This window comes from Ascidia mentula, chromosome 8, assembly GCF_947561715.1.
Source record: "Ascidia mentula chromosome 8, kaAscMent1.1, whole genome shotgun sequence".
NCBI lineage: Eukaryota > Metazoa > Chordata > Ascidiacea > Phlebobranchia > Ascidiidae > Ascidia > Ascidia mentula.
In genome coordinates this window covers 5,751,184-5,772,629 of record NC_138573.1, presented here as the reverse complement: position 1 = coordinate 5,772,629, position 21,446 = coordinate 5,751,184, and the positions used below count along the sequence as shown (strand labels likewise).

The 21,446-nt window shown below is 39.7% G+C and overlaps 2 protein-coding genes across 4 annotated transcripts; both read left to right on the top strand.

The window, feature by feature from the left end:
• The first annotated feature begins 711 nt into the window (after positions 1–711).
• Positions 712–12,755, top strand: LOC145910389 (interleukin-1 receptor accessory protein-like 1-B). Of its 2 annotated transcripts, none has more exons than XM_082997496.1 (15): positions 712–2,083; positions 3,821–3,966; positions 7,179–7,277; positions 7,902–8,064; positions 8,561–8,739; positions 8,900–8,999; positions 9,133–9,278; positions 9,520–9,602; positions 9,701–9,808; positions 9,979–10,220; positions 10,532–10,690; positions 11,008–11,114; positions 11,255–11,377; positions 11,729–11,888; positions 12,084–12,755. In XM_082997496.1, exons 2-15 carry the CDS (start codon positions 3,895–3,897, stop codon positions 12,137–12,139), a joined length of 1,797 nt encoding a protein of 598 aa, XP_082853622.1. In that variant the 5' UTR covers positions 712–2,083; positions 3,821–3,894; the 3' UTR covers positions 12,140–12,755. The 2 variants fall into 2 exon arrangements, with proteins under 2 accessions (XP_082853622.1, XP_082853621.1); XM_082997495.1 differs by lacking the exon at positions 712–2,083 and adding an exon at positions 3,102–3,683.
• A 2,793-nt stretch (positions 12,756–15,548) lies between these two features.
• LOC145911089 (uncharacterized) lies at positions 15,549–21,325 on the top strand. 2 transcript variants are annotated; one of them, XM_082998331.1, is made up of 14 exons: positions 15,549–15,702; positions 15,767–15,915; positions 16,046–16,144; positions 16,426–16,588; positions 16,824–17,011; positions 17,514–17,613; positions 18,091–18,236; positions 18,344–18,417; positions 18,495–18,602; positions 18,980–19,218; positions 19,277–19,435; positions 19,649–19,755; positions 20,314–20,436; positions 20,597–21,325. In XM_082998331.1, exons 1-14 carry the CDS (start codon positions 15,603–15,605, stop codon positions 20,714–20,716), a joined length of 1,875 nt encoding a protein of 624 aa, XP_082854457.1. In that variant the 5' UTR covers positions 15,549–15,602; the 3' UTR covers positions 20,717–21,325. The 2 variants fall into 2 exon arrangements, with proteins under 2 accessions (XP_082854457.1, XP_082854459.1); XM_082998333.1 differs by lacking the exon at positions 20,314–20,436.
• The last annotated feature ends 121 nt before the right edge of the window (positions 21,326–21,446 follow it).

Below are 21,446 nucleotides of genomic sequence, written 5' to 3'. Positions count from 1 at the left end.
TAGGTGTTGGACCTCCTTCCGGGATAAATAATCTCTTAGTTTGGTAGTTAACGAAACAGAAAACGTATTGTTTAGTTTTGTTTCACCTTGGGATTTAAAGATTGTTTTGGTCACCGATGAGGTTCACGTTTTTATTCGTGGGGTTTTAGTCGTGCACCTTGACTGGTGTTTTCTTTCGTGATAAATGTTGCAAATTCATTTAAAGAAACCAAGTCGTTAAATCACAATAAAACTCTATGCCGCTAGAGAGCGCTGCGCATCAAAACATGCAACGCTGCCTGTGCGTTTGGGAATTCGGGGAACGTTGCCGTAAGTGAAATAACTGGTTTGGAAACGTTTTTTTTTAACCACTTTTATGAATTCTTATTAAAACTATAATCCATTTATATGACCAAGCTAAAGTTGTTTCCAACTTATTCCGAAACAAACACAAAATTTAGTAAAAAGGTTAACGCGGAATTTACAATTACAGTCGTACATTTTTATAGCGGTTTTGTCATACGTTGTGACCCCGCACTACTAGTAAAAATTCCAGTTCGCGTTCGACGAACAAATTGCGGTCAAAACATGGTTTCTCCCCAGTGACGTCAAAGGCGCAAAACAAAGAAGGCGAATAAAAAAAAGAAACAGAAGAGCGCGCAATCAAGGCGCGGGTACTTTGCCTGACGGCTGGCGAGGTAAACCAGCTGATGTACAGTGCAGTTAGCACTGAGGCTTTGTAGTCACCTTGCATGTAAAAGTACTTTTAATGTTTGTTGTTAGCCGAGTACCTGCTTACGAATTTATGTGTTGCATATACTTAGCCCGTTTTGGATATTTTGAAGGTTATATCGTTGAACTATTTTGTCAGTAAGTCGTGAGTTGGTTTTGAAAGGCAGTTGTGTTGTTAACGAATTGTCGAAGCTTGTCAAGGAGTACACTTTCCACAGCACAGCAGGCTCGCTAACATGCTGGTGGTATTGTTTACTTGCGAAATAGACTTGATGGTGATTTTCTCTAGGTTTATTTGCTTTGGCCTTCGTCACTGTTTTCTCAAACATTGTACGAGGAAACCGTTGTTTGATTTCCAATGAATTGTTTATTTGTATTGCTGCTTATCTGATCCAACAGAGGAGGTTTGAAGAGGATTCGAAACCAACGAATTTCGTTGTATATATTAATTATTTATTGTTCCTTGCAGCGCCTTCATAGTATTATAGTGCTGGTTTTGCATTCGACTGGAAATAGCGGCGATTTTTATACTATTAACACGATTTAACATGTTACAATTTTAATCATTTATTAAGTTTGTGAAACCTATTGATTTTGATATCTGATAATTTAGAAATTTTATCATTTTGCTGTGGATAGTACCAGAGGGCATTTTTAGAATCGCGATGAATCAAAGCACGCTTTCCAAGCTGTGGGCTATAGTGTGGTTTTGGCGAAAACATCTACTCAGGAAAATTCGCAGTGGTTAGGTTACCTTTTCTAGTGCGCCTCGTAGTAAAAGCTTGGGTGTAAAACGTTACATTGTAGGTTACCCTTTTTATTAATGTGCCGTGAGTGTATGTGTACGGAAAGATGCATAAATGTGCGTTATGGGACCCAGATGTGCAGTTGTTAAACTTCCTTAAAATACTAACTTTTGTCATCAGCTATCAGAAAGCAACGAAATTAATTAGTGCAAGTGACTTCAGTCACGTAAAAATGTGACTAATTAAAAGGTTGAGGCATGAAGTTATACCGCGTTTCCTGCTTTTACTGTAAGTGGGAAATTGTTGCAAACAAAGCGTTTTAGTTGCCACATCATCCACTGTGGTTGATTCATAGTAACATCTGTGTAGGATTGTCTGTCCCGCAGCAAATTGGCTATATTTCCTTGCCAGATGTAAAATCCTTTCGGCAGAAAATCACATATTTCGTGAGCGTTTTCCGTATACGACATGATAAGCTATGGGACTTTTCGATCATTCTCATTTCGGCGATCGGACGTCGGTTATTTCCGAAGATTAAAATTCCGCTGAAATTCGTCAAAAAGGACTTGGTGTCTCCGTTGTTTTTGCCACCTTCGGAAACAATTAGTTCCAATCATTGTAATCAGGTAATTCCACGGCATTACACACAGTACAGTGGGCCATAAAATACTGTTGCTTACCTTGTGTAGCTTGTTGAAGTGCATGGCATTGCATTTATCAGATTTCACACAACCAGTCACATGCGGCTGCCACAACAAAATATTTAGGGCTATAAGCTTTTGAATATTTGCTTTCAGTTTGTGAAACACGCACTTTTGAAAACTTTCCCATTTTGTGCACTTTTTTTCTCGGTCAGTTTGTGCATTTGACTCGATTTTTATTTGCATGAAAATATTTCACTCTTTGTGATGAGTTTCTGCTTCAAATTTTGATAATTTCGGATTTTGCAACGTGAATTAACACAAGAAAATGGTAAACTTTACTGTTCAAGCGAACGTTAAATCCAGCCGTCCGTCCTTTCGTTATTTCAAAGGTCAAACATTTGTGTCCACCCTCCCCACACTTGTGGGAATTTAATGGTCAGCTCAGCATTGACAGATGGTAAAATTTCCACACCGAGTCCCAGTTCCCGATTTGCATACTGATACGGATATTGTCCTGCAGGCGCTGTCAAATGTCAACTAACGATATCTGTTATTCGTCAGTGATATGCTGCCTGGGATATTTGAAGGGCAGTTAGGAATTCGTCTTAACGCCGATAGAGATAAACGTTATGTGTAATGATCCATATGTTAAAGTTTATGTCGTGCAAAAAGCAAGTGAACTGTAAATATATATAACAATCAAATTGGTTAAACTTGTGATATGCACAATGTTGTTTGCAGCCATTTTTCGTCTGATATTTACATGATTGATGTTGGTCTCTACTGTTCCAACCAATCATTTTAAGCGAATGAACCCTTTACCAATGTTGCGCTCTGCAACTTGCTCCGCAGGAGTTGTTAATTCGTTTCCTTTTAGGAAATGTTTTCAGTTGGGTTATGGAGCCAAACCATGTGGTCTGCCTTTTCCTGTGAATGGTTGTCAAGAAATGTAGCTGGAATATTCGTAGCCTGCTTTTTCCATTAAAAATTTTTATACGCCTTAAGTTAGGAAACAAGGAAACGCTAGACCAATTTTGATATATTTAAAATCTCAGTTTTTTATGTTGCAACAAACTTCAATGATATGACACATAGATTTACCCCTGCCAAATCTTGGCTCATGCATCATGTGATTGCCAATACTCTTGGCGGAAATCCGGACCACCAAGCTGGGAGATTCCTCCTTTCTTTGTCTTTTTCTCTATGGTCGCTTCTTTTTTCTTCTCTTTCAAAAATAATTGATTAAAAGTCGCCTGTATTCAAGTTTGGCGCAGTTTAACCCAGTAGCCACTTTTGACATGTTGGCAACTGGTTTTGTTACTATATTACTTGGAGCACCACTGTGTTTAAAATAGTTTCTGGCCTTGGCGCATTCTGTAGTGAAGAAATTAGATTTGTATTTTCTATTTGTAAATGTCTTTTTGTTTTTCTTTGAAAGTTACATAAAAAAAGGAAAGATAGCATTAAATACTTGGTGTTCGTCAACCTACAAACTGCGACATGACGTTACTGCACTTCTGTGTCGTCACAATTCTCATCGTGACGTCACGAACAAACTCTATGGGGACGTTAGTAGATAGAGGTAAGCAGGCAAACCGCTGTACTTAAAAACTAGCAGTAGCTACGCTTTCATAACTTCAAGTCTGTTAAACTATATCACGAATACTTTGAACTTATCTGTGACCAACAAACGTGTTTTATGGTCTCGTTTCCTTTCAGGACACCCGACAAACTGCACAGAGGTGAACGACGTCTTCAAAACAGTATCTGCGTATTACGGGTGGCCTTTCTCGATGAAGTGCGATCCCTTGAGAGCTCACTGGAATGAAATTTTCGGGGCAGAATTCTCATCCACCGGAGCAGAGGTATAACACCAAAACTATTCTTGTTTTCTGTTAATTTTATGAGTCCATTTTCAGCGGAAATTGCATTGTAAACAGACTTTGAAAACTATATGGTTACATAACTCGCGCTTTATGCAAAATTCCAATGAAAGGTTTGATATGTGTAATTGTGTTATTGGAAAACTGTGTTATTGGAAAACATGACGCACGCACGAAATTCCATCCATCATATACCCCAGGCTAAACACGCCTAGCTACTCGCATGTTTTGCCTAAAGTTTTGCCTCTAACGGGTTTGACAGCATTTTTGGGCGGATGCAGAATGCCACTGCTGTAATGAACACGCACGAAACTAACTTTATGCAAGACTGTTAGTGCGAAAAGGTGGTTTTAGAAATAAGATCCGATGATACATTGCTTTTGGCAGCGGGTGGCGATGTCCCTGCAAAACACACGGAACAAACATGTGCTTTTCGGGGATCTTATTGTTTGGATCTTATGGTTTTATTCTAGTTAATGTGCGCTGTATGATAAATCTACACAAGCAAAACAAATGTAACAGACATGATGGCATTTAACAAGAGTTTCAATTCCAAGACCTACACGCAAGCTCTGCTCAGTTAATAAACATCAAAAGCATTATTTTTCTTCATTAATAACATATTAAGCATCATGATGGTAAAACGAGATACTGTCTCATACAATTCACAATGCCCCTTTGCATTGATTCAATGGAACTACCGCCACTAACATGCAAATTTTCGTCACGTTAGGTTTTTTTCGATTTTTTTTTTCATTTTCAATGCAAATGCCAGGAAGACTTGTAATACGGTCAATTGCTTTGAGCGTTGTTTTATTCACCAGCAACTGTGAAAACGTATTGATTTTTCCCCTTGAGAGAATCTGGTTTTTCTTGTGTGAGGCCGTTACTTGTGTCTAACTAACCTTTTGAACAGAATTTCCAAGAAATCGTTGATCGTTAACGCGAGGAAGCACTGAGCAAGAACGTGTTTTTATTTGGTTTTGACGCAGCTGCATCGAAGCTTTCGACTCTAAAATTAGTTCTTTTCAGTTTCCACAGTAGCGCTGTAGGCAATCTCAACAGGAAATTTACAGTTACTCACGTTTCGCTCCGGCAAACATTTTCCCGTGGGTCCCTTTTTGTTCGCGCTCAGCGATGGTGATCAGTCCTCACGACTGGTGTACCTTGAAAGTTGAAACCCTCTTATCAATTGGCTCTCTTAGACGCTTTCCCGGCACAAAAGCAAACGTGATGTGTCAAGTTGTCAGTATTGCTTCAAAACCCTGAGGAAACAATGGCACATAAGTCACAGTGAACACGGTCGCCAAAACCGATTCATTGCGCGCATTCCCAACCTGTCGCCTGAATTAGCAGTAAGATGGCGGACGGGCCAAACTGCAGTGATTAATATTAAGGGAGTTATACAACACCTCGGGGAGCTTGAATCGATGATAGTTCCTCGTTAATTCCTCCTCGACCAGCGGATTTGCGTTGCGTTATGCATTGCCATATTCCCGACATGTCATATAGATGACAATCGGTTGAACGCCTTTGGAGGTAAGACTGTCCAATTGTTTGTGACGCCTCCGAGTCGCTTCAGAAATCTTGCAAGGAACTCTGATCTTAACACCTATAGGGCTATTTTTTCTGACGCTTGTTCAGCTTTGCTTGTCTTAATTTGTACTAAATGTAAAACAATAAATTACACTTCACCGGGGTAAATTATGGTTGTGTTAATACAAATAACCACAATGTTCGTGATGTTTTACAGAATGGTTTGTGGGAATATTGTTGTTAATTTTCAATCTACTCTAATTATTAAATACGCATCAACAATTGCTGCTTTCGAAAATCAAGCAAAAAAATCAAGCAAACTCTCTTCCGTATAGTCATGTCATGTGAGGATTTATGTGCAAAAAAATGTCATGTAACGTTAAAACTGGAATGCGTCTTTGGCATTTACGCGAAACTCTAGTCGCCAGATGACTCAATTGAAATGGCTATTTTGAATTTTTTCGTTAGCCCAAAGTTTCAGTGCAGCGGAAAAGCATCAATTCGCGAATGATTGCGGGATTTTTTGCACTGCTGCTTCCCTACACATTTATCTGAGAAGCGGAAAAAGCACGTTGAGACTTTAATTGGTATTTTTTAAACGGGCAAACAAATCATTAACGTTTCAACCAATCCAACGAACAGACGGCGCGCGATAAACAGAAAATAGCCGCAAACCTGCGGCCCGTTTGTGACAGACCAACGATAAATCAGATGCTCAGCCCTGGCTTCTTCCTGTGTTTAATGCTCCACCACATCAGCCTGCGGTTTTATTGAATATTTTTAGAGTTATTTGCGCCGCCATGCACGACAGGCGAATTTCCCCCGATTTTGCAGTGCGAGGTGTTGTGTTGCACAATCGAACCTCGGCCTGCACGTATTGGTTCTTTATGAGTTGATATCTGGTGCGGCGTGGATGATCTCAGTGCCAAGCGCCCCCAACGCGTGACAACAAACTAAATGTAAACTCGGTCACAACAATGTAAACTTGACCACAACAATAAACAGGTTCGTTAAATAGTCCAGAGCAGTGCATCCCAAACTGGGCGTCGCTGCGCTGATTTGCACGCCGAATCATATGGTCGTATAAGGAGGAAACATGTTACGCAATTAGTACTACATTTCATAGAATAGGCCCTAAATGGAAAGGTTTCAGTCGTTTGATCCCAATTAACTGTTGGAATAAAATATCTGAATAATATTAACAAACATGAGGGGCAAGCGAAAAAGATCTAAAGCATGTTAAACAAAATATTCAGCTCTTGGGCTTATACCTTCCAATGCATGGTGTATAATCTTTGCAACTCGACTTTGTCATTTTTGGCAACGTCTGGTGTTGAACTAACGTAGTTCTGCCTTCGTATTAATTATACATGACAAAGATTCCTTTGGGAATAAAGTGTTTTTCCATACCTTGTTCATCAACAAGGCGTATTGCTCAGTAAATGAATAATTTTTGCAAAGTGCTTCAGTCTTTTCCAGAACAAGCGTTGCCTTCCATTTTGTGTGGTGCATAAACCAGGGCGTTGGACATTTTATTTTCATTGTGTACAATTGTCTTAGATATGTTTGGTATTTGTCAACTCAATTTGGAAACTATGTCATTGAAATTTTAAAATTATAAACTAACCATTACTTATATGTTGTGCTTTCCTTTCTAGTGTTTTGTGGAAGATCTTCGCACGAGCACGTTTAACACATCAGACAGTCTTGTGTTAGAGTCCCATATGCCCGCTCTTAGCGAGTTTCTGCTCTACCAGGTAAGTCATACATTGCTTGTCAGATAAAAGAAACTAAAAAATTATCTTCCCCTAACAAGACCAAAACGTTGTTGAAATTTGTGGGTAACAGCCGTAAAAATGGCGGACTTATTTCAAAGGCCCAATGAGGCTCAAGCATAGCGGGATTTTCTTTTCATGTGCGACTGTTTGTTGTGGCAAAGATCCGACCTATTTTTAACGGCGTGGTAATTCTAGTGGTGGCATGTAATAACGATATTAATGTGTTCACTAATAATTTTTACATCGCTATTAGTGTTGAAAGTCGGATCAATGCTGAAAGGTAACTTCATAGTTAAATCGCATGATTATTTATGACCTATGATGAATAGCTACGCCAAAAATGTTATTTTATTTTTATATTCGACATGCTCTACGTAGGTTGTATATTTCGATGTTATTTCGTTCCCCGAAACGTCATAAACAAACGCATGTTGCTTACCTTAGCGTTGCACGCTATGTGTCTAACTGACTCCAACATTTTAAGAACATCCGTGAGTTGCATTTACAACTTAATTTTTATTTACTGATAATTTACTGAAAAAAACACACGTAAAATTAGTTTTGGTAAAAGTAGACACGCAATTTCATTTACTTCGTGCGCAGACTTCCGGCACGCGGTGTCTCACAACGCGATTCAACGTCAGCTTACTGCCATTCCCAGCTACATCCTGCTTGGGCGCGATCCAGGAGGCCACTCGGTGCGATAAGAACTTACAGTACCTCAACTACAAGATGCAGGACGTCATGAAGCTCAGATGCATCGCAGGTAAGATTGTGATTCCCGCGCTATTGATGCACGAGGGAACGTCGTCTGGAAATTCCCGTTTGGCCTGAAGCATGCGGGATTCCCTCTAAGCGCAAAACTGCTTAACACCCCCCTCTCTCTTTCTCTCTCTTTCTCTCTCTCTCTCTCAAGTCATCTCTTCTTTTACCCAAACACATGTGCTGTTGACTTCTTTACGATCGTTGCTCTGCATTCAATATTCTGCACTGTAAAAGCCTTCCATGTAGACAATTGTCTGGTTGTGGTGGACCTTCATCGGTTACCATACCTGTACATTATGTACATTATACGTATAGTAGATAGCGAGACTTTACATATGAACAAATCTAGCATCACGACCTGAACGCCACAAGCGATCAATGAAATTTTTAAAGTTTAACCAAGAATTCAATCTTGTGCCTGGCGACGATAATAAAACGGAAAGAAAACCCACCATTAGCACCCTGGTGTTTCTAACACAAACAATTGTGCTCCGCAGCGCTAGGCAGCGACACGATCGAGCCGCCATCGGATACGTATAAAACCCATTGGCTCTTCACGGAGCGAGAAAGGAACGGATCGGTGATGTCGTCGAAAAGTTGCAAGCCGGTGGCTGAAGTGAAAAATGCGCACCAGATTTACACTTCCGACGACCCCGGTCATCCAAATAGGTTCCAGGTAAAATAGAAACGTTAAACTCGCACAGTTTGAAGTAAACATGTGTTTGTTTTTTTACAAACTTCACCGACAGGGTAACCCGTTGTTTGTTTTATTTCAAAATTAGTATCAATCCTTCAGATAAGTTACAAAACGTCGAACGTACGTGTTTTTTTTGCAGAAAACAGCAATGAGTTTATACGATCCTGGTATTTACACGTGTGCAGTAACATACCAAGGAATGACCGCCTACATCGCTCACTACTCCGTGTGTGTTTACCGTAAGAAACCTTGTTTCACTGATATCTCGTTAGAACGCTTTAGATGCAGTATCTAAGCTCAGTGGACCTTGTTTGTGTTGGTATAGAAATCATAAACTAAAAACCATAGAAATAGTATCGAAATTTAACACAGAACCGCCACATGAAAAATTTGAGCTCATGCTCATGTGCGAAAAAGAGATTACCTTCTTTTCCGGCGATGACATCACAGTGAAGTGTGACGCGCGGAAGAACCGCGATCAACTTCAGCCGGGCGATCTGCAAATCTCGTGGACAAAGGTATGAAATTCTTTCAAGCTTATGATTTTTACTAGACGTTTTGGCAGTGAACAATGAATGTTAAAAAAAATCAGTTTCTTGTCACAAGGCTGGTACGGCTTATTATGTAATGTTATTCAGGTAAGTGTCAACACATGTCAACACGATTCTACCGCATATACATAGATCTGCATTATCGCGTTTCCTCATCAGTGTTAATCTGCAAGTGACGTTACCTAATTTTGTTGACTTTTTTGTGCAGGCCAACCATGTGCTTTGCAAAAACGAATATGACCAGTCGCTGACTAGTTCCGGAGTCGACGATTCGCGGATCAAATGCGGATTGTAAGTGGACGCTAGTAGTCGAAATTTAAGCACGAATAATGGTAAACAACAAATTGCATCGGCTAAATCTGAAATCAGCGTCTTGTTTGGATTTACAGGCAGAACTTTGTGAACAACCAGAGCTATTGCTACCCTTATGTTCCGAGCGAACAAGAGGTGCAGGTCGATATCGTGGAGCGAACGTTTGAAATATATCTAAAGATCAGGTAAGCCAGACCCTTGTTTTGTAGGATTTTTTGAACTTGTATGTACGCACATAGATTAAAATGTAACAATAATCGCATTCTGTGAGTTTTGCTATGTGTGGTCTTACATCAAAATACGATCCAATTCCAACATGTTTATTACGCATTTACACAATAACGTATTCATACAGCAACATAGCAAAGAGCGACGCTGGTGAATATTACGCACGAGTGCAGTACAAGAACGCAATGAGTGAGCCCGTCCTAGTTACCCTGGAATTCAACCGCTTGAGAGAGCTGCGCACCATTGTCGTCATACTCGTCGCGGTGCTGGTATTCGTCGTCGTCTCCGCGCTCGCCGCCTTTTTTGGTTGGCAGTACCGCTCCCTGATCAAACTTTTCTATCGGAGACATTTCGGAAAATATGATAATGGTACGAAAGACTTTGGATTGTTATTCGTAGCTGTAATCTATTAAATTAGAATACAAACAAAATTGGATCCAATTAACGAAGATACTCCAACATGCTTATGTTTGAATACATAAAATATTTCTAGTGTCAGGTGAAAATGTGGATTTGGCGTACGATGTTTTTCGGATAAAATATTATTTATTTATTTGCCTAAACCTGACCAATGTGTGTCAAACAACCCCATATGTATGGGTATTTCGTTGGGAGAGAAAATTTTATTAATCCCTCTATATTTTAATTCTCTAAAATTTTTAAACTATTTATTATTGCAGATGATCGGGAATACGTAGCGATCCTCGCCTACTTCTTCACCAGCGATATGCCCAAGGATGTTTGCGACGCCACCAGGAACATTGTGACCAGTATCAAGAAGAAAATGACTGAGCTTAACTACAGTTATTACGACCCTATGGAGAAGTTCGACCAAGGATGTACGTCACAGCTGTCTTTTGGATTGTTTTACTAAAAATTTCCGACGGTTGATTGATCCGCATTCTTTGGAGCAGTGATACCTAAATAAACTTTTATTAAAAACTGTTTCGTTTAAAACGTTTTCAATGTAAAACTGTGAAGAAGTTGGCGTTTGAATGAGCTACGTTACTCTGTGATCAAGCGTGGAATAAAGGGGGTCCACTTTCGGTATTTTCGCACCATTATTCGGGCGAAATGTTCCATTCAGATCCATAAGGACGCATCTGTAGCTGTGTGTACGATATGTTTGTCTAACCGGTGGCCTTTTTTCCCACAGTTTGCGTGGAAACTTTGTTGAAATACCTGGACAAAAGCCATCGAATGATCGTGGTACTTACCGAAGAATACGTCAGAGATTCGTGGGCGCGCTTCGTAGCCCAACAGGTAACTATTTTCCACAATCTTCAAAAAAATCTGTGAAATCTGCCACGTTTATTCTAAATGAATTTAATTGGTTGTGTCGCCAATTATCAACACGCGTAAAATATAGTGATAAGTTGGTTATTGACAACAATGTTCTTCAGGGTGTCATCAACATGCAGCGAAACCAGGCGAAACTTATATTCGTGCGCACTCCACATATTGGCAAAATTCTACGAAGCAACAGCGACCAAACAACCATGGTTGAATTGAGAAACGCTATAAGGGTAAGTTCTAGGGTAAGCGGAATGTGGCCGATTACAAAATGACGTAACCACCCGCGTGAGCCTACACCAACCGCGTCATTCAAACTGATGATGGCATATATACATATAAGTTCTTGCCGAAACGTTTTTTTTTCAAACATGAAAATGTTAATAACCGTATGGGCCAGTCTTTTTATTCTCAGAATTTTACCGTTTCGATTTAACATTTTTTGTTGGTTTTTGGTTTTCGTGATAAACTGCGGTCCAATTTACTTAGGACCGGTCCTGGCCACGGGTGTCAATGACAAATGCTCATATTGCTCCCCAGTATTGTTAATTGATTACATTGAAGATTTTAATGTATTTGTCCAGACCTGTCGAAACGTTAAATGGAAGAAGGATTCTGATTCGCGCTTTTTGGCCGATATCGAATACGCTTTGCCGAATCTGCAAAGGACGAGTTCGTATGAGAAAGAATTGTGTTCGTACAACGCGCTGCAGGATGCTCCCTCCCTCATGGAGAAAACATCCCGTGAGTATGACTGAGCGGTTTAAACAGTTACAAGTTGATGCAACCGACTGACGCTGCCTGCTTGCTACAGCGCGTTTCTGAGTCACTACATACCTAAGGCTAAGGCAAACTGTGTCCAAATAAACTTATTTTACGTAACATTTAACGGTCCATTGCATTAACGTAAAACTTAACGGTTCTTTTTGTTTCGTTCAGCCGAAGATTTCGCATTTCATTCAAGTCCCTCCGCCGCCGAGGAAAACATGGTGTAAAATGACGTCAACGACTGGCGTATTGACGTACTATGATGTTCGTTCGCTTGACGTCTTTCGTTAAACGCTTGGTTACTGTGTCAGAAGCTCCAGTACTTTCCGCCCGCATATATTACACAAAGCGTGGACTGCATTACCTTAAAATGCTGCTTGCTGCCTATTACCATGAATTTCAATTAAAAGTGTTAAGTGGACTGCGGCGTCAGAAGGTGCAGTACATTTTACTATTGTTTGTTTCAAAACCATGAAGATTAGCACGCCAGAAAGGCATGCTATATGATAACACAGCCTCCAAGCCCGAAAAAAATTATTCACGGTTGTTGTTTGCGAGTTCCGCTACGCTGCTGTGTAAATCATATTACGCCTTTTGTACGTGATATCTATGTTGGTGGTATTTTCACTCGAAAAGTAAATCTACGATCAATCCAGAGAGGAATCGTTGGTCGAAGTTGCACGTTTGTTTGTGAATACATTCTAAAGACAAGTTGCCTATCCCGTTACGGAATTGTGTACATAAATGCAGTTTTTGTTTCAAGTTTTTCGTTTTTGTTACTTTTTTGCTGCAGTGTTGTTTCATTGACTAGAGTTCAACGAATAAATCGCCTGTGTATTTGTATTGTTATCTTTGTGATTCTCTGGTACAAGATACCCGTAGCTAAAGCTGATGGTCTTTAGATCGCATATCAGTATTTCTATTAAAAAAGTTTCGCCCCCGTGTCATAGGGAAACTCAGTGATGTCACAAGGCAACCGGTGATGCATTGGGGTAAATTTTCGGACTGAATGAGCAGGGAGTCACGTGCTGTTGCCAGAGCGAATTTCACCGTGTTTGGTGCAGTTTTAGCGCAATTTTTGCCCTTGTCATTCAGCTAGTCATTTGGTGCTGGGTGCTGTGAAAAAGTTAGTTGAAAAAGCACCAAAATGTTCAAGTGTTCATAGCTCAAAATTGAATCACAGAAGTATACCTTAATTTGTGATTTTATGTTAGGCCCGCCTCTTGTCTACGCATTCAGGTCAAAATTAGTTGCAGGATAGTTGCTTAAAGCGCTCCCCAGGTGGCATTTCGCCCCCTTGTCGGACGTTATTTTAGCTGAATAGGCTGCAAAAAAATGTAAGTTAGTTTTGCGAAAAAATGAATCACAAAAAACTCATCCAATTTGCAATTTCATGTTGGCCCCAACCTTTTCTACGCAATGGCAAAAATATTGTCACAGGAAAGTTGCTTTGGTTGCCCCCTGGGACTGTTTTTGCTATCCTATAGGACATAAGATCCTCCTAAAGGCTCTTCAGATCCTGTGTCTTGTCCGATGCAGCTGCAATCAATTTTTTTTTTCTTTAAATAGTACCAGTAGATCTTCATGGGTCACCGACCACAGGAATTGTTGTGGGCAAACAAGCAAATCACTCAGTATGGGTATTAATGTTGATGGCCTTCAAAACTTAAATTTGGGGATTTATTACTGATATGGGGCCTTAACAAATGAGCTTTGTTGCGTTGTAAGGAACACGTTACAAAGTGTTACACATATAGGTTAACAGTAAAGACTGCGTCATCGGATTTAAAGAATTTTGAAATAGTCTCTAGCATCATAAAACGTTACCAACAAGCGGTGTGACGTCCAGTTGCAATAAATCTTACTAACTAACTGTCACCGCTCAATTAGCTGTTGGTATGTTACAGGACGGCTCTATTTTTGACGAATATTCGTGGAAAATGTGTTTTGATTGCCAAAGCGGGAAACAAGGCTATGTTGTCACTTTACCGACAAATGGGACTTGTCTGTTACGCCGGGATTCCCCTTCTCTCAACAGTGTGCTTTAACCCGGATGAAGGTATTTTGCTTTGAACGAATACTGACTACTCTTAATTTTTCCTGTCATTAAGTGCCTTGAAAGCTATATAGGTGAGAAAACCCCACAAAGTAATTTCCTGTTAACTGTCGAGTGTTCAATCCACTTTAAGGTGAGCAGCAAAGTTTGTGGAAATGAGGGTAATCGTTACGAACGATCGCGGCAAGGGAACGGTTCCTCCTCTACGTCTTCCCCACTTTTTCTTCTCAGTTCAAACTGAACAACAAATATTAACGTCTTTTAGCATAAACAGAGCCAAACAAATCGTTGCAAGCCAAACATTTCGGATGTAACAACTGAGCTGTTGCTAGCGCAAAAACGTGGTGTTTTTGGTTAGGTGTTGACCTCCTTCCGGAATACATATAGGTCAACAGTAAAGACTGCGGCATCGGATTTAAAGAATTTTTAAATAATCTCTTACATCATAAAACGTTACCAACAAGCGGTGTGACGTCCAGTTCAATAAATCTTACGAACTACACTTTTACTTACAGAAGAAAAGTATACAACTGATTACACTTTCCACGGATGTAACCGTGCACACGCAAAATAAGCAATTGTTTTATAAAAAAGTTCAATTTCCTTTTTAAAGATTTATTTTATTGTTTGTGTTTTGATTCCTTCCTGAAACATCTGAAAGTTGTAATAGAAGATTGTTTCACTTGCTCTAAGCGTTTTTCTTGGTTGTCAACCTCTGACTGCTACTTAAAATGGGACTTTTCTGCAACATGCTGTTGCTAGGGACTTAGTGATTGATCAATATCCGCATGATAGCGCTAGACATTTATTTCGGTTGCTTTCGAATGTTCGCGCGTCGAAGAAAAATCAACGAAGTCCTTCTTAAATCCCCTTCGATTAAACAAAAGATCGTCTAATTATAAATTAATATTAGGACCGACCTAGATTGATGAACATTCGTTCAAGACACCTAATTGTAATCATGGTCAGTCCCAGTAATGGCTTTTTACAAGACTTTTAGCGCAACAATCCCAAGACCAAGACCAAGACCAAACGAAGTTGTTAATAGGAGATCTATGCTTTATACAACTATTTCTAATCATAAATATGACGATATTTCGCATAAACCCAAAATATACATGGCTGCAGGTTCAACAATGTATGTGGAGTTTTCCAGGTAACAATACCGAAACGTGACTTCACGCTTGGACGGGTTTGAAAAGCGCCGTGTAACCAAAGCGGGGGTTTTTCCTGGAGAGAAACAGTAGATGGGGCACACAAAAGGCACTGCTCTTTCGTGACAACAAGCATTCTATAAGCTTTAGGCTCAGTTTAAGGAACCATTCATTAACATTCAGTATATCTTAGAAATGGCAGCAATTTGTGTATAGTCGTTTGAGTTTGTTTGTGAAGAAACTGAGTGTCCTTTGTTATTCAGCTCTGCTTAGTGTTCGCCCTACAGTTTTTCTGACCTAGGTAAAACAAACAGCAAAAATTTTGCCAGCAAAAAGTGCGACGGTCTATAAAAACAACTGAAAAAACTGACAGTAACGGAACTTGTATGTTACTTCAATTTGATTCTCTCTATATTTTTTAGAATAAAACGTTATTGAAACGGTTGGAAAATAGACATTAGACAAGCTAAAAGATCAGCTATGGCGTTATTCTTAGCGCTAAGATCAAAAACCTACATTGTCTGCTACATGCTTTTGATAACAGCACCAGCAATGGGTTACGGGACCATCGTAGACATGGGTAAATTTCTCTGATTCTGTTGCTACAATTAACAGTATTAAAAATCTTGTCCTGCTTTATGCAGATATTTCAACAGACGATTGCCAAGAAGCACAAAACGTGTCAGTGCGGGTGTCGTCTTATTATGGCTGGCCGTTCTCACTGAGTTGTGACGCATTGAGGCAACGTTGGAACCAAACGTTTGGAAATCCGTTTTCATTGGAAGATTCACAGGTTGTTAAATTGCCCTGAACAAACTAGAGTGTCAAGTTGTGTGTTATGTATATGACCTCACCGTTTTAGTCTGTGTATTGTTTCGGTATGTCTAATGTTTAGCTCCTATTCATTTTCTTTTGTGTTGCAGTGCTTTGTCAAGGATCCCAGCACAAATACGTACAACTCGACTGACAGCCTTGTTCTGGAATCGTACATGCCAGCACTTACAATATTTCAGCTATACCAGGTGCACAGACCACGAATTGATTCATTTTAATGTGAAATTTATCAAAAAAACAACACACCATATTCCATTACATTGCCTATTTGCTGTCTTTGACAAGTTTGGCACAATAAGACAATGTTGTTTATTTGTTTTGCTTGGAAAAATTCCCAAAACTGCGGCTGGTAAGTTTCATCACTTTTTGTAGTTGACCCCGACATACGGCATCCACACACGCTCAATTGGGTTTTTCCTAACGCCTCATCCGTTCATTCAAGCATGACGCGGTATTTTTGGCTATACAGATTTCATGTAGTCAATGTTTGACGGCGGAGGTCAACGTTAGTCTTTTGCCCTTTCCGTCTAACTCGTGTGAAGAAGTCGTTGGAGAAGCTGCCTCATGCAAACACAACGTTCAGAACTTGAGATTCAACATTGACGACATAATGGAACTTCGCTGCATTGGCGGTAATTGATAATGTTTCATCATATAGTTACAATTTCAAATTGCACTGCGGTTTAAACCTAGACCGCGTCCAAGGTTTATAAAATTAGCTCGATTATGTTTGTTTAGCTCTTTTACCGCACCGGTATTCGAAACCAGGTTTTCCTGGACAAGAACATATTTTCTACGTAGTATGTAGGCCAGACGCCTCGACAACAAGGATTTATTTTACATTAATGCTAATACATATCCCTTTAGCACCGGATAGCGACACGATTTTACCACCATCGGTGAACGCAAGCCTTTACTCCACACAGTGGTTGTACACTCGACTGCAGAGAAACAGAACGGTGTTGCGCGACCACAGCTGTCAGGCGATTGAAAATGTGACCAACTTGCAATTGTTACATATCGACCCAGATCCAGGCCATCCTCACAAGCTAATAGTAAGTTCGCCGGGCTAAATACTTTCCCTGTAAGTATTTCGGGCAGTGGCTTTGGGTGTACAACAATGTTGATTTTGTTTAATGCAATCTTGTTTTTTGCATGTCGTTAACTACAGTGGCGTACACAACCAAAATTTTGGTGGGCTAAATAGTTTATGCGTCCAGACGGGCAAAAAAAGAAACAGAAAACAGAAAACGATTGTCGCGCAAAATAGCAAATCATGTTTTTTTTTAATGTACCCCATAAATGTGATATGTCGAAAACCCAAACATGCCCAGCATCAACATGGCCCGTTGGTCCACCCTGGCTATGTCAATGCCCATGCGCTTTAACTGGGATGAAGATATTACTTTGAATTGTTTGTAACGATTTTGTTCTACTGTTTGAAATGATTAAGTCTGGCACATAATTCCACCGTAAACATAAATGCAATAAATGTTTATGCGGCGGTAAAATGGAACAGTTTTTGTATAATTACCAAATCCTCTCCATTATTTGCAGAAAAAGGAATTAAGCTTTTATGACCCTGGCTTGTACACCTGCGCAGTTACTCATGACGGACAAACCGCCTATATTTCCCATTACTCCGTCTGTGTTCACCGTAAGAAATTGTGCTTTTTATATGCAACGTTTATAATAAGGCAGTGTTTATGAAATCCTGTCGGAATGATTTTTTGTATGAAGGTTATCTTTCTGGAGAGTTGCAGACAGGGTGTGTACACGTACCGTTTGGACCTGTATGGTCTCATCAGTGCAGCTGTTGACAGTGGCACTGCGTTAGCTTTTACACTAGCGGGCACACTAATTTTCACTTTGTGGTACCTTTCGGTCAACGTCGATCCGTTGGGTACCCTATACTGAGTACCAAACTACAGAGACGAACCACTGTGGAGCGCACTATGGCCAAACGGATCTGCTTGGTTACCCATAGTGCTAAGGCAAAAACACCAATGGTCGAATCAGTCCGTGTACACACCCTGTCTGCAGCTCTCCAATATTATGGTTATCTTTCTGTTTTCCAAACTTTATAATTTTATGTTTATAACAAAAGATTTACTTATGGAACAACCTTTTTTAGAGCGTCCCAAGGACGATTTTGACCCACAATGGAAATGTGATCAGGAAGATTCTTTTTTTGGCGGTGACGAAATCTCAATCAACTGCAAAGGTCGAAAAAATGTGGGACGGTTGTCACCCGGCGACCTGCGAGTACAACTGAGCAAGGTAAAGTTTCCCCAACGTGCAACAATTGGAAGCGTATAAAGCTAATACAAAAACGTTTCGTATTTACCACATTTGTTTTGATGCCTTTAAACGTTTGTGTTTGGCAGGAAACCACTGGCGACGTTCTTTGCAAAATAGACGATTTTCGAAATGTGACTGATGGAAGAGTCAGTTGTGGGCTGTAAGATTAATTCTCACATGTTATTGATAAAAAATAACCAATGCATGTTTTTTCTCACTCGTTTTATGACTTTGCAGGTTAAACTTTGTTAACTACGACAGAGTTTGCTACAGCCATCAACTTACCCAAGAGGAGTTGAACGAGCTTAATACTGACCAAACTTTCCAAGTTTTCTTTAAACTAAGGTAGACGAAACTTTCAACGACTTGTCCTATATAAATTGGATGCCAGTTTATATAAAATAAAATAAATGTGGGTTAAATTAATAAAACTCGTAATTCGCTTTTCCTGAAGATAAGTATGAAAACGTCACAGATATATAAATTCTAATTCCGTGATCATTGTCAATTATTTTTGAGTTGCTTGCGTTTTGAGCAAAATGGGATATACATTGGTCGTTGCAATTGGACATAAAACAATTGATAAATAGGTAAAGTTTGCCATGTGCAGTTCGCGCGACAAGCGTGGCTATTTTCCGTTCCAGTGTCTTGTGCAAGGCGATGCCATTCTGATTGGTAACGCTCATTGGGTTTGAACAAGTGTTTCATATTTGCTTCAACAGAAATACGGATAAAAATGACGCAGGAAGGTACCTCGTAAACATCACATACAAGGGGGAAAGCAGCGCTTTGCAGTTTAAGCTTGTTTTTGACCCTTTGCACGAGCTACGACGGATCGCTATAATATGTTGCGTCGTGTTGGTTTTGGTTGTACTCCTTGCTCTGGCAGTCTATTTTTCCTGGCAGTACCAGACCCTTATCAAGCTCTTTTATCGCAGACATTTTGGAGAATATGACGAAGGTTTGCCGTGAATAGCATGCGTTTAATGTATGTTTATCAGAATGAATGTGATTTGCAGATGACAAGAAATACGCGGCTTTCTTGTCTTACGTTTATGATGAAAACATGCCCGATGATATTAAAAGCACCACAGTGAAAATTGTGAGAAGCATCAGGAAAAAACTGGACGAGCTGCAGTACAACTACTACGATCCGCAGGAACAATTCGAGCTAGGATGTAAGTTAAATAACCTTTTAATGAAAAAATAAAAAAGGGGTTTTTACACTAAACATCAGCAGTTCCTTATGGTGTCTTATAGCGTTTGCAACAATTTTTCTCATATATTTGTGTTCGGAATGCGTGGAATGTGTTTGATACGTGGGAAAAAAAACATGACAAATAACATTGTGCAAAGACACCCTTTGACCAAAGTAATAATTTCACACGCAGTTGAATTTGAAATCATGCTCAAAAACATTCGACGGAGTCACCGAATGATCGTCGTTCTCACCGAGGCGTACGCAGACGACGCTTTCGCTCGCAAAGTTGTCGAACAGGTGACTTGATGATTTTTATGTGTTACATCGCCGAGGTTTAAGTAAACCGAATTGTGTCCCTTTGAGGGTCTAACTTACTCTATTTACTAGTGATGCACCGAAACAGCTATTTTTATATTCGGCCGAAACCGAATATTCGGCAAAAGTTGCCGAATTAATTCGGCCGAATAAACCGAAACTAATTTTGGTATCCATCTCTTTAAACGCAATAAATTTAAACAAAACATATACTGGATTACATCTTTTCCTATCACACAGCCTTTTTTGGCGCTTGAAAAATAACCTCGTCTTCTGTACCATAAGTGCTTAAAGTTGATTTTTATCATTTCTGTGAAAGTGAACAAATGAAACGAACATATTCGTACAGTTTAAACAATGATTTTGACCTTTTCTAAATTTTGCGTTTCAGCGTTATATGCAATAAAAAAGTTTCGGTTTCGGCCGAATTTTGCAGAAATATTCGGCCGAAACCGAATAATTGCGAAAACCTTAGTTTCGGCCGAATAAATTCGGCAAACCGAACTTTCGGTGCATCCCTACTATTTACCCCGTTTCCAGGGAGCAATCGACATGCAAGACAATCACGTGAAAGTTGTGTTCGTGAGCACACCCAATGTTGACCAAATCATCAGAAAGCGGCGGGACCAACCTCACATGAATGAGTTGGAGAACGCTCTAACGGTCACTTTTGTCACTTAGTGCATTTCTAATTTTTTATTCGGTGCCTTGATCTACAATTTTTGATTACAGCCTAAGTAACAAGTTATTACATTTTGAACTGTTCGAACATCTGATGATGTTACAATTGTGATCCACTGTATTTACGTTCGTGATATTTTAGGTTTGCCGCAACATTGTCTGGAAAAATAAACCAGATCGTCGATTCATGGCTGATATTGAGCACGCCTTGCCAAAGTTACGGGAAAATAACAGACCAACGCAAGGCCAAGTCAATGTGTAGACTCGAAGTGTTGATTCAGTATCTACCGAGCACACTTTACGGTCCAATCAAATGAGTTTCGTGTTGCCTTACACGTCGACAAACGGCAAAGAAACTTGTTCAAACTCGTTTTGTATTCTGTTATACTTCTGTGTTATAATCAAAAACATGTTCAGCTAAATTGGTTCTTTTTGTGTATTTATGCAAAATGCACCTATCGTGCGGTGTAAACCAATGCAATTTTCTACTCATTTGCATATATTTCTGTATAATTGTACGTCACACATATTCATTTTACCAGTAACGTTCCTTTATGCAAAAGACAAGAAAATCTCCTTGCAACTGCAGGGAATTTCTTTAATTGTTTGGTAATATTTTATCGCCACAGCAGCTGTGAACTCTAAAGACATCTGTTTACCGTTTTTGTACGTAATTGTTACTCCGCTAGGTGTCAGCAGAGTACACTGTTCTTGAAAGTAAAGTACCCGGTAACCAATACGTTGACTAAGCACTGTCCTTTTAAGGATACGAACAGTAACTTGGGGTGTCCAAAAACGAGAAAAAAACTACGCAAACGTACGTTTATTTTTATGATATAGATATGTTCAATAAAGATTGTAATAAAGTGTTTTTCAACAATTTTTATTGGAGATTGACTATTAGGCACAGTGATTTTTTACAACACTACCTTACTTAAGTTTTTGCCGCGAAGACTGTCACGGCTTATTGGTTTCTCGATAGCCCAGCAAAT

Coding starts and splice junctions, on each gene's coding strand:
- LOC145910389 (XM_082997495.1), top strand. CDS start 3,602: ATGACGTTACTGCACTTCTGTGTCGTCACAATTCTCATCGTGACGTCA. Junction 9,279..9,519: donor TGCAAATCTCGTGGACAAAG/GTATGAAATTCT, acceptor TTTTTTGTGCAG/GCCAACCATGTGCTTTGCAA. Junction 9,603..9,700: donor TCGCGGATCAAATGCGGATT/GTAAGTGGACGC, acceptor TTGGATTTACAG/GCAGAACTTTGTGAACAACC.
- LOC145911089 (XM_082998331.1), top strand. CDS start 15,603: ATGGCGTTATTCTTAGCGCTAAGATCAAAAACCTACATTGTCTGCTAC. Junction 16,145..16,425: donor CAATATTTCAGCTATACCAG/GTGCACAGACCA, acceptor TTGGCTATACAG/ATTTCATGTAGTCAATGTTT. Junction 16,589..16,823: donor GGAACTTCGCTGCATTGGCG/GTAATTGATAAT, acceptor ATATCCCTTTAG/CACCGGATAGCGACACGATT.